A 12,932-nucleotide genomic window follows, 5' to 3' on the forward strand; every position below is an offset into this window, starting at 1 on the left:
GAGTATACTTCAAGTGACAAGACTGTTACCCATTAATTTCCATGGGAAATGGAGCTGTTCTTTAGCTCTATTTACATATCACAGAATCACAGAAACCCCACAGTGCAGATAGAGGCCATTTCGGCCCATCGAGCCTGCACCGACACATATCCCACCCTATCCCCGTAACCCCACGTATTTAATCCCCCTAACACTAAGGGTCAATTTATCGTAGCCAATCAACCTAACCCGCACATCTTTGGACTGTGGGAGGAAACCGGAGCACCCGGAGGAAACCCACGCAAACACGGGGAGAATGTGCAAACTCCACACAGACAGTCACCCGAGGCCGGATTCGAACCCGGGTCCCTGGCGCTGTGAGGCAACAGTGCTAACCACTATGCCACCTTTTGGTTGTTTTATTAATGCATAGATGCCAGCACGACAGTATGGGAAACCCCTTGTGAAATAATTTAGTGAAGTTTGGCCTGTTAAACCTCTGTGGTAGGATAAAGATATAGATGTACAGTACCTTTATTTGAGGTAGTGCAGATGATATGGTTAATCTTTAATATACAGTATGGTGTGTCAACTACACCATCAACATTTCTTTTAAATATGTATTGGCCAACATAAGCACTGAAATATATATCTCCCTGATTCCTACGAAAAATAATTTGGAAACAATCTCCTTTAGTAGCACTTCCTTTTCTAGGAAACTAAAATTTCCCAGTTAGACTATTCACATCCATAGAAATTGTAGACAAAATCCAGAATATTTGACCTTTTTAGAGGAAGCACAGTTGGTTCAGATTTACCCTGTCGTCGTCTTGTCTCAATTGTGTAGCTAAAATTTGAAGGCATGAAACAAAACTTTGCTTTAAATTCAATTTTAATATTTCTATTTTGACTTTAAAAATAAATCTCCAGAATTAATTGTCATTTCTACTTCATTGTTGAGTTTGAAACTGTCTCCATATTTGGGTCATGCCAAAAGTTAAAATCTGTGGTTTAAAAAGGAACCTTGATAATCATTTATTTCACACACTGTTTTGCCTATTTATTTCTCAAAACTGTAGTATAAATAGTTACAATTTTTAAAAATGTCTAATATAAAACTTATATGGATCATTCACTTTTTTTGTTCCCAGACTATGTACTGTAGTAAACAAAAATGAACCTACATATTTACATTGCTTATGGCTGCTAATATAATACCTATCTCTAATGTAGTGAAACCTCAAGAACAAATTTACAGAAAACATTGAAAATATTTGACTGTAACTACATTGTAATAGTTTTTTTGTGTATTTCAGCAACAGTTTGTAAACATGTCTACATCAAAGAAAAATTCTTGGCTGCTGAAAATATTTCTGTTCTGCTTTCGGTCTTTTAGTTAGTTAAAAGCTGAATAGTTACTTTTAGGTGGCCTTCATCGAAATCCTGCTAAGTAAAATGCCGACTAACACCACACCTTCCAGGGATCGAACCATGGTAATCAGTGCTCTCCGTTCAGGGCAGCAAAATCCAGTCAACGTTCTGAAGAAAGGAAGCACGAGGTTTGGTCCACAACCTACATCCCAAGTGAAGGACAACGAGACACAAGGACAGTCAACATTGCCCCTGGATAAAAGCAATGAGATTAATAAGACTTATGTAGTGTCAGCTAGTAAAAGAACTCTAGGAACCCCTATGCTGTCCAAATGTGAGGGTAGGTTGACCCTCCAGAGAAGAAAAACTGTGGATAAAGGAAATCCTTGTGCTCATGATGATACTAATATAAATGATGATATAGGTGAAGGAGAAAGAAGACTTGCATTGCAGCGCCGTATTAAAGCGGGTAACTCAGAAAGAGGAAATGGCATTTTGAAGGAAAATGCATGCGGCAAAATACAAACTACCTCCATGCTGGGCCCAAATAATAACCTTTTGCAAACCAAAGGCACCAATTCCACAAGTTTGGCATCTTCTGCAGAACTTTCATTAATGCAAAAGGTAATAGATACCAGAAGCATTCTTTCTACAACTGCAAAGCAGGCTTCAATTGGCAAGGAACAAGAACAGTCAATAACCTCTTCCTATCGGACAACAGTTAACAAGGTGGAGACCCTAAGCAAACCGTCAACAACACCTGTTAAAAGGATGGTGGCTGGTCAACCTGATGGAAATGATAACAGGCAAAAGGCCGAGAAAAAGGCTTTTAAAGTACCCAGTGAACAGAATTTAATTAGAACTCGGACTTTAACGACTGATGGAATCAAAATCGCAATGATGAAGTTTGGTAATCAGCAAGAAACCAAAAACCCATCTAATTATTCTGTTAAAACAATGGCCAAAGGCTTCCAGAGCACAAAACTAACAATGGATTCTGGGATCAATAACTTAAAATATTCAGCAAATTCAGTGGTGGATAATGGAGATCGAAAACCACCAAGAAGTGGAACACTTACAAAAGGAACCCTCAAGCAGGCAGAGATACCATGCGCAGGGAATGAATGTTTAAATGGAGAAGACAGTGCTGTGACTGTGGCTGTTCGAGTGAGGCCTTTCAGCAATAGGTAAGTGTATGAAACAAATGCATTAGAAAATTGAATTGGTTGACCCAGATTCTCAGGAGTCCAAACTGTTCACAGAAAGTACACAGTTTTGAAATTCTACATCAAAAGGCTCAATTCTTAAAAGGTCTTTGAGGCAATATTATTTTTTCCCCATATTGGTTTAAGACTCCATTTACATGATGTTTATAGCATGGGTGTGAAATTGTTTCATTTCTCTACTGAAGCTAGTGCTGTACTTTAACTCCTGAAGTCCAAAATCAACCTGAGCCTGGAGTGAAGTGGAATGAAACTCCCTGCAGGTTAGGCTCTGACTCCAGATTTACACTAACTTCTTAGTACTGGTGCAAAATGAAACTGCTGCACACCAATGCCACTGTTGTAGTGAAAATGCAATGTTATATAGTGTGGGTAAAAGGAGCAATAAACCAGTGATACACTGAAGCAGAGTACAAAGCATTGGAAGTATGATTCTTAACTCATCTGACCTTTTTATAGCTTTGAAAAATGTATTAAGGATACATAGAAACTATTTTATTGTGTACATGTGTGTTTCTGGTAATCAGCTGGTGATGATTGCTGCAAATTTAGAGCAATAGGTCATAATTGTTAATCCTACAGTGATATGGAACATGATTTGCAAGGAGTCTCTTCCTTTAAAACGAATACAGGAAACTTCGCGATATCCGGCACCGACGGGACCGAGCTGCTGCCGATCTATCAAAACTTCCGGATAGACCAGCGCTAATGTTGAAGGATACGGAGGTTTTCATCTCCGTATCTGACAACAAACACTGTTGCTTAGCAACAGCTTGTAAACACTCGGCCCGTACCTTGGAAGCGTCTCTGAAGCTGTTGCTAAGCTACAGAGACGCTTTCCAGAGCCTGACTGTTTATAAAAAATTTAAAAAAAATGCTAGAAGAAGAAAAAAAAACCTAACCAAAACGGCTGCTGATTTCTGCTGTTAGATCGAGGTTTCCGGACATGCAACCTCCGGATAAACCAAAGTTTCCTGTAAGTCCTTAGACTGGCATCAGGTCAAGGGAAATGATTATCTCTTGATCTGGGTGGATTAAGTTTTCAGTTCACACAACTAAAATACCTTGTTCAACTTCAGTACAGTCCTATTCCCTTAAATAAAATAAACACCGAAAACAGTTTTAAATTAAAATATGTTTTGCAGATAATCAAACCCTTTACTTGCCCCCCCCATTTTCACTGACTTTTTAAAAAAAAATTAAATTTTACTTTTTTTTTCTGACTAAAATATCTGTTCAAGCTTTAAGTTTTAAACTATTTACTTAGTTTGTTCAAGTTCCTAGTGTTCATTTTAGCTTTACAAATGTGCTACAGGTAGACTATCCTTTATCCGAAAACCTTGGGACCAGCTGTGTTTTGGTTTTCGGAATTTTTCGGATTTCAGAAGGTTTTCATCATCTTCGTATCTGACAACAAACACTGTTGCTTAGCAACAACTTGTAAACACTCGGGCCCTGCCTTGGAAGCGTCTCTGAAGCTGTTGCTAAGCTACAGAGACTCTTTCCACAGCCTGACTGTTTAAAAAAAATGCTAGGTTTTTTTTCTTCCCCTAACAAAACGGCTGCTGATTTCTGCCGTTAGATCGAGGTTTCCGGCTCCCCCTGCTCCATATCTGAATTCCTTGACTTAGTGGGGGTCTGGGGCTCGACTGCCGCCGCCAGTTGTGGGAAAGCTGGATATCGGCTGACTCCTACACTAAGCTGGCCCACAAATCGGGTCGGGGGGAGAGAAGACGATTGGACGGGCCGCTGCAGCTATCGGATGGGCCGCTGTTAGGGTTGCAAAATTCTGGGAATTTTTAAAAGAGGAAACTTTCCATGGGAATTTATGGGAATTTTGAGTTTTTTTGCACACTGATGGTTTTTGTCTCTGACCCTTATATTATCTTTGTTGTCAAAATAGACATACTGTTCCATACAAATAAAAACAGGCTTTCAAAACTTTATTTAGGTTATAATTTTGAACTTTATTGAACCCCCACAAAAAAGACCCATCTAAAATAAAATAAAAAGAGCGTCAGCTTATTTAGCCTGTAATTTGTCCTTATTTTGTCCCTTTGAGTCTTCTACTCCTCCTCATTGCTCCTCCTGATTCTCTGACTCTGGCGTGTCCATTTCCTCCTCTGTGTCAGTGTCGAGCTGTGTGGTGGACACTTCTGTATCTGGCTCAATAAGTTGTAGGTTCGCCCGGATAGCCACCAGTTTCTCCACTCTCTTGTTAGTCAGCCTGTTGCGCACCTTTGTATGCGTATTCCCAAAAAGTGACCAGTTTCGTTCAGAGACCGCTGATGAAGGTGGGATTTGGAGTATCACCGATGCAATAGGTGACAGGGCCTCAGATGCACAAAGTCCCTTCCACCAGGTATGTGCACTGATATGCTTGCATGATTCCCATCCCCATTCCAAAGACCTTGCTTGGTAGAGAACTTTGCCAGACTTCCCAGAACTTTGCCCACATCCAGATTGAGATGGTGTGAGAGGGTAGAAATCACACTGTAAGCGCTGTTGATCTGTTCTCCAGAAAGTATTGGTCTCCCAAGATGCTTTGGGTCCAGCATGTATGCTGCAGCATGAATCGGCTTGACACAAAATTCTTGACGCGTCTGTATGAATTGAACAATTGCCTTCTCCTCTGCTTTGAGCAGCAGGGATGTGGGTAGGGCAATGCTGATTTGTTCTTTTAAATCAGTAAAAAGCCTGAGAACATCTGACAAGACAGCGTCAACTCCTTCAATCTGAGCAATTGCAGATGCTACTGGTGAGAGTAGTTTAAGGCTGCTAACCACTCTCTCCCAAAACACATCATCCAGCAGTATTTTCTTGATGGTGGTTTCCATATCCCCAGACTGGGATATTGCCATTTCTTGCAGTGACTCCTTACCCTCCAGAAGGCTGTTGTACATTATGACAACACCACCCCATCTAGTGTTGTTGGGCTGCTTCAGTGTGGTGTTCTTGTTCTTTGTCATTTGCTTGGAGTTGTAGGTTGCTGCAACTACCTGTTTTCCCCTGACATACTTAACAACTTGCTTGGCTCTCTTGTACAGTGCTTCCATGGTTCTCAAACCCATGATGTCCTTGAGGAGCAGGTTAAGCCCATGAGCTGCGCACCCAATAGACGTAATATGAGTGAAGTTGTTGCATTTGGATAAATGCTACTGCATCTTTGTGGCATTCTTTACATATGGCTTTCTACAGTGTTTGCACATGTACACAGTCTTTCCATCTTTAATGCCTGGGGTAAAATGCTTCCACACATCCGACGGTAAACGTGGCATTGTTCTATGCAGAGAAATAAAGGGCATTCATCTCTGTGTCGAACTGCGGTCGATCAGCACGATTGCAACAGGGTGAGGACATTTTTGCTGATGCTCCATGTGATGGAAGCATGACCTGTACACACACGATGCTACATCACCAATAGTGTATTATTTTGTATATTTTAAATTGAAGGACAACAGAGTTCAACAAGTAACTGGTTTATTTGGTATAAAGTCTGATTTACTTACTGCATCATCACAACATCAGCAGAAAACAAAATGACTTCCCTCAGGACCCCTAACCTGGATCTTAAAAAAACTATAGCAGTCTTACAGATGCCTGCAGGCCAATCACAATTCGATATGCAAATATTACAAATAGAGGGAGCTAATCGCTCATCCACTCATCCAACCAATCAGGACACATTTGTTCACAGTCACACACAAAACTTGTAATTATTAAAACAAGCCAAGTAAGAAGATAAATATATATTGATTAAGAAATTCCTTAATAATTAAGATTCCATCTCTTAGTAATTTTAAGAGAGGACCTGTGGGGAAAAAAAAAAGAAATACAAAAAAACAATATTATGCTAGCATGTGCTTTTTTGGGCAAAATTCCCAAGCTAAACTTCCCGTGGAAAATTTCCGGAAATTTACCGGAAACTTTCCACCCTTTTGCAACCCTAGCCGCTGTATTGTTGGGTTCACTCTCCCGGTACCTCCTTCACACTGCCTGGCTCGGCCTGCAATCTCCTACCCAGGAGGGAACTCGGTGACCCTCTGCCCTGCTCACAGGGAAAGGCTGAGCTCCCGGACCACTCCTGTCATGTTTGGCGCCACTCGGGTCATGTCGTGCGCACGACTTACGCTCCACGAAAAAACTTTCGGTTTTTAGAGGTTTTCGAAAGTGCGGATAAAGGATAGTCTACCTGTATTTGGCTAACAATTGCCTTGAAAGGCTGTTATTTCAACCAATCTTGAATCACAGAATCACAGAAACCCCACAGTGCAGATAGAGGCCATTTCGGCCCATCGAGCCTGCACCGACACATATCCCACCCGATCCCCGTAACCCCTACACCAACACATATCCCACCCTATCCCTGTAACCCCACGTATTTAATCCCCCTAACACTAAGGGTCAATTTATCATAGCCAATCAACCTAACCCGCACATCTTTGGACTGTGGGAGGAAACCGGAGCACCCGGAGAAAACCCACGCAAACACGGGGAGAATGTGCAAACTCCACACACAGTCGCCCGAGGCTGGATTCGAACCCGGGTCTCTGGCGCTGTGAGGCAACAGTGCTATGGGGGGCTAAACTTCCCGTGGAAAATTTCCGGAAATTTACCGGAAACTTTCCACCCCTTTGCAACCCTAGTAGCGGTACCACCGAGTGTCCCTTACTTACCGTACATAATTCCCTTTAACGTAACGATGTAGCTTTCCTCCTTTGGGAGCGCGGGCGAACGCGATGATGTGGGTTAACGCGATGACGTCACGTCACACATCACGTGACCGTCTCAAGCGCGGGCAAACGCGATGACGTCATCACGCAACTACTCAAGCGCGGGAAGAACGCGATGGCGTCATCACGCAATCCACGGGACTGCCTACTCAGTCCTCGTGGCGTCTCCGTCTGAAGACCACCTATTTTATGGCTCTCCTGTACCTTGCTCTGCAACCTGTTTGAATTCCTCTGTTCCTGCATTAAAAACCTTTTTGATTGTTCTCCTGGAGTCGAACTCGATTATTAAGTAGGAATTCGTCCAATACCTACATCGGTGACCACGAATACCTACAATGGGATCTTTTATGTCCACTTGAGTGGGCAGACAGGGTCACGGTTTACCGTTTCATCCAAAGGACAGCAGTGCTCCCTCAGTGCTGCACTGGAGTATCAGCCCAGATTATGAACCCACAACTGCTACTCTTCTGATTCAGAGGAGAGAGTGCGACCAACTGATCCACAGCTGACACTTAATAAAGATAAAACCAAACTTCAGATGCATTTCCAGAGATAGGCAACTGCAAAATCAACTTAAGCTTGAAAATTGCACAGGGTAAGCCAATGTTTCACAAAATTCAGAGATTGGCTTTGCTCCATCTTTTAACATTATCTATTGTTTCCCAATGATCTGTCTTGATTGCAAGCCATTTTGTTCACCTTGAGCATTGCGTTGGTTTATTTTTGCAAATCTGGAGAGCAACTCTTGGAAGACACAAAAGACAACGTGTACCTGTATTTCAATAGTGTTCACAAAAATTCATATAAACTCTGCTCTATTCTGAGGATATGTACCCTCAGTTGAAGGCAGGTAACTTCTGTCCATTGCCTCTTGGTTGGTCTCCCTTTCCTCCACTTCACTCTTGCTGCCTCCAAGCAGTGAGGGCAGGAGGCCTCCCTGTGCAACGACTACTGCAACTGCTACTCTTCACTGTCTGCCAAGAGACGAGTAGTCCATACAACTCTACTGCCCTCCTGGGAGATGCTTGACCTCCATTGTGATCCAGAAATCAGCAGTGTGGGGAATCAAATATTCATCAATAATCCACACTGCCATTTTAACTATCAGGCTGCCCTACCCCAATGTGTTTTATAAATATCTAAAAGCATGATAAATTGAAACAAAAATAAGTAAATGATGACCATAATGGCCAATATACTGCAGTTTCAGCTAGCTATACAACAGTTCTTTTTTCTAAGACAGTATCTTTAAATCTTACAAATAAACCAACAGGAGTACGCTATTGACTAAAATGAGATTTTTTTTTTTTTAAAAAGCTTAATTTTTTTAACATTCAAACCATATCACATATACTGTATTCTCAGAAAGATGCTGAACTTGACAAAGAACAAAGAGGCATTTATCTGGTTGAATACAAACAAAAGAGGGGAACGAAGAAGAAAAAAAGACATGCATGCTGAGTAAGGTTGTGGCCTTTCATCCCACCAGCCTCCACATTCAACGGATCATCCTCCGGCATTTCCGCTACCTCCAAAGTGATCCCACCACCAAACGCATCTTCCCCTCCCCTCCCCTTTCAGCATTCCACAGGGACCGCTCCCTCCGAGACACCCTAGTCCACTCCTCTATCACCCCAAACAGCCCTTCCCCTTCGCCTGGCACCTTCCCGTGCAAGCGGAGGAGATGTAACACCTGCCCCTATACCTTTCCACTGTCCAGGGCCCCAAACACCCCTTCCAGGTGAAACAGCGATTTACTTGTACTTCTCGCAATCTAGTATACTGTATTCGCCGCTCATGATGCGGTCTCCTCTACATTGGGGAGACCAAACGCAGATTGGGTGACCTCTTTGCGGAACACCTCCGTTCAGTCCGTAAGGGTGACCCCGAGCTTCCGGTCGCCTGTCATTTTAATTCACCGCTCCATTCCCACTCGGACCTCACCGTCCTTAGCCTCTTGTATTGTTCCACGGAAGCTCAACGTAAACTCGAGGAACAGCACCTCATCTTCCGATTAGGCACTCTGCAGCCTTCCGGACTCAATATCGAGTTCAACAATTTCAGATCATAAGCTCGGCCTCCATTTCATTTTCTCTTGTAATTGTTCCACTCCTCCCCGCCCCCCCCCCCCCCGCTTTCCTTTTGTTTCTCTCTCGCACCTGGCAGCTATCTTTTGCCCTGCCAGTACACTTTACACCTAATCCCAGCCTATTACCATCTCGTCTAGCTTCTAATCTCTCTTACTACTTTTGTTTCTTTTATTCTTTTGTCCGATCGCAGCCCTGCCTTCGATCTAGTTTCTTTTCTTTCCAGTTTTGAAGAAGGGTTCAACCCGAAACGTCAACTCAAATTTCTCTCCACGGATGTTGCCTGACCTGCTGAGTTTTTCCAGCATTTTCTGTTGTTATTTCGGATTTCCAACATCTGCAGTATTTTGCTATCGTACAAGGTTGTGGCCTTGGTTGGATATCCTCACCATCTATTCCTCTTCAATATATCACCCAGGTACATCATTTTCAGTTAGGAGATATGTCATAGTGGATATCCACAGAACTTTATTCAAACTGATACAATTATCTTATCTCCGATTGAAGCTATTTTAATTTGGGAAGGGGGCTAGTATCTTGGACTATTGCAGCCTCTTAACTTTGCACTGGAAATACTTCCAACAGTTCTCAAACCAAAATGAAGCTCTTTCATTATTTAACACAACACTTTATTTAACACAGCACTTTAACCTATCTTGTGTCTGAACTAGTCCTTCAGTTTTATCACTCGTTCTACTGATTATTATTTGACAAAGTTTCATGAATGCTGAACTACATTCAGAAAACCTATGAAGGTTCTATACTCATTTTCCTAGCTCAATGTGGTTTTGACATCATAGGTATGATTTAAAGCTGCATTATCAGCCTCAGTTCTTGTTCTCCTGATCACACCATCTAAACCAGTTGGTGCTAACTTTACAGTCTCGAAGGACAGGTACACAAAAAGTGGAAATGTCCTGCAGAAATATTTGTTACAACCTTAATCTACACTTGTCCTGAAGGTAACTTTTCAGTAAACGATCTATTGCACCCTACATTCTTGTGCACTCAATTTAAGGACCCCATTCACTTAAACGTTGTAAGTAAATTTCCTTGTGTTGTATACCATCAACTCCCATTTGTTTGAATAGACATTAAATTTATAATTACTATTACTACCATTCACCTGAACAAAAGTATATCCCCTAAATTCAACCAAACTCTGCTCAGACAAATTGTTCAAAATGAACCAATGTTGTCAGTGGTTTCACTAATGCAAACACACCCCAAATTTCTAAAATTCCACATCAGATCAGTCCATCGGTGAGACAAGCCTAAACACTCTTTGCTGCAGTTATGTCAAAGTCATCCTACGTAGCAGTCAGTAGACTGATTTACAAAAGTGAAAGGCCTTTTGATAAATATTCAAACAAGACCGTCAAATTCAATAACTCTACACACATATTCAACAACTGAACTTCTAGGCTACATGTGAAATTGATGAGCAGATTCAGACTATTTAACATTGTGTTAAGCTCCCTTCATATATCCCAAAAGTTAGGCAATGGAACTGGCAATTCTATATTTGGTCTACTAATGCACCACAGCAAATCATAAGAACATAAGAAATAAGAGCAGGAGTCGGCCATTCGGCCCCTCAAGCCTGCTCCGCCATTCAATAAGATCATGGTTGATCATCAACCTCAACTCCACTTTCCTGCACTATCCCCATATCCCTTGATTCTCTTAATATCCAAAAATTGATCGATCTCTGTCTTAAATATACTCAACGACTGACCCTCCACAGCCCTCTGGGATAGAGAATTCCAAAGATTCAGCACCCTTTGAGTGAAGAAATTTCACCTCATCTCAGTCCTAAATGGCCGACTCCTTATTCTGAGACTGTGACCCCTGGCTCCAGACTCCCCAGCCAGGGGAAACATCCTCCCTGCATCTACCCTGTCAAGCCCTGTAATAATTTTGTATGCTTCAAATCAGATCACCTCTCATTCTTCTAAAACTCTAGAGAATATAAGCCTAGTCTACTCAATCTCTGGCCATTGGACAAACCCCCCCATCCCAGGAATCAGTCTGGTGAACCTTCCTCCCTCTATGGCAAGTATATCCTTCCTTAAGTAAGGAGACCAAAACTGTACACAATACTCCAGGTGCGGTCTCACCAGGGCCCTATATAATTGCAGTAAGATATCTTTACTCTTGTACTCAAATCCTCTTGTAATAAAGACCAACAAACCATTTGCTTACTGTACCTGCATGCTAACTTTCAGTGATTCGTGTACAAGGACACTCAGGTCCCTCTGAACACCAACATTTCTCAATCTCTCACCATTAAAAAAATACTCTGCTTTTCTATTTTTCCTACCAAAGTGGATAACTTCACATTTCTCCACATTATATTCCATTTGCCATGTTCTTGTCCACTCACTTAGCCTGTTTATATCCCCTTGAAGCCTCTTTGCATCCTCCTCACAACTTGCATTCCCACCTAGCTTTGTTTCATCAGCAAACTTGGATATATTACATTTGGTCCCCTCACCCAAATCATTGATATAGATTGTGAATAGCTGAAGCCCGAGCATTGATCCTTGCAGTACCCCGCTAGTTACAGCCTGCCAACCCGAAAATGACCCGTTTATTCCTACTGTTTTCTGTCCGTTAGCCAATCCTCCATCCATGCTATTCTATTCTGCTCGTTACAACCTCAAAAAAATCTAAGATTCGTCAAACACGATTTCCCTTTCATAAATCCGTGTTGACTCTGCCCAATACTATTATTTTCTAAGTGCCCTGTTACCACATCCTTAATAATAAATCCGATCATTTTCTCTACTACTGATCAGGCTAATCAATCTGTAGTTCCCCGTTTTCTGTCTCCCTCCTTTCTTAAATAGTGCGGTTACATTTGCTACCTCCCAATCCACGGGAACCGTTCTAGAATCTATGGAATTTTGGAAGATGACAACCAATGCATCCACTATCTCTATAGCCACCTCTATTAGAACCCTAGGATGTAGGCCATCAGGTCCAGGGGATTTATCAGCTTTCAGTCCCATTAATTTCTCCAGTACTATTTTTTTACCAATACTAATTTCTTTCAGTTCCTCATTCTTGCTCGACCCTTGGTTCTACACTACTTCCAGGAAGTTTTTTGCGTCTTCTTCCGTGAAGACAGACAAAAAGTATTTGTTTCATTTCTCTGTTATTTCCTTATTCCCCATTATAATTTCTCCTTGTGTCCCTTACGGGCGGAGACAGAACGTAAGAAATAGGAGCAGGAGTAGGCCATTCGGCCTCTCGAGCCTGCTCCGCCATTCAATAAGATCATGGCTGATCTGATCTTTGCCTCAACTCCACTTTTCTGCCTGTTCCCCATAACCCTTGACTCCCCTGTAGTTCAAATGTCTGTCTATCTCAGCCTTGAATATATTCAATGACTCCGCCTCCACAGCTCTCGGGGATAGAGAATTCCAAAGATTCACAAACCTGTGAGAGAAGAAATTCCTCCTCATCTCCGACTTAAATGGGCGACCCCTTATCCTGAAACTATACCCCCTCGTTCTAGATTCCTCCACGAGGGG

General features: G+C 42.1%; 1 protein-coding gene across 1 annotated transcript in view; it reads left to right on the plus strand.

Annotated features, from left to right (window-relative positions):
- Positions 1-1,202: 1,202 nt before the first annotated feature.
- The window catches only part of LOC147123179 (kinesin-like protein KIF14), a 43,671-nt gene continuing 31,941 nt past the window's right edge, over positions 1,203-12,932 (plus strand). The window contains exon 1 of the mRNA XM_085965550.1: positions 1,203-2,537. Coding sequence (XP_085821676.1) covers positions 1,435-2,537 — 1,103 coding nt within the window. The 5' untranslated portion in view covers positions 1,203-1,434. The remainder of the gene's footprint in view (positions 2,538-12,932) is intronic.

Source organism: Somniosus microcephalus, chromosome 2 (genome assembly GCF_052327205.1).
Source record: "Somniosus microcephalus isolate GS21.2 chromosome 2, FLI_Smic_1.0, whole genome shotgun sequence".
Classification (NCBI taxonomy): domain Eukaryota; kingdom Metazoa; phylum Chordata; class Chondrichthyes; order Squaliformes; family Somniosidae; genus Somniosus; species Somniosus microcephalus.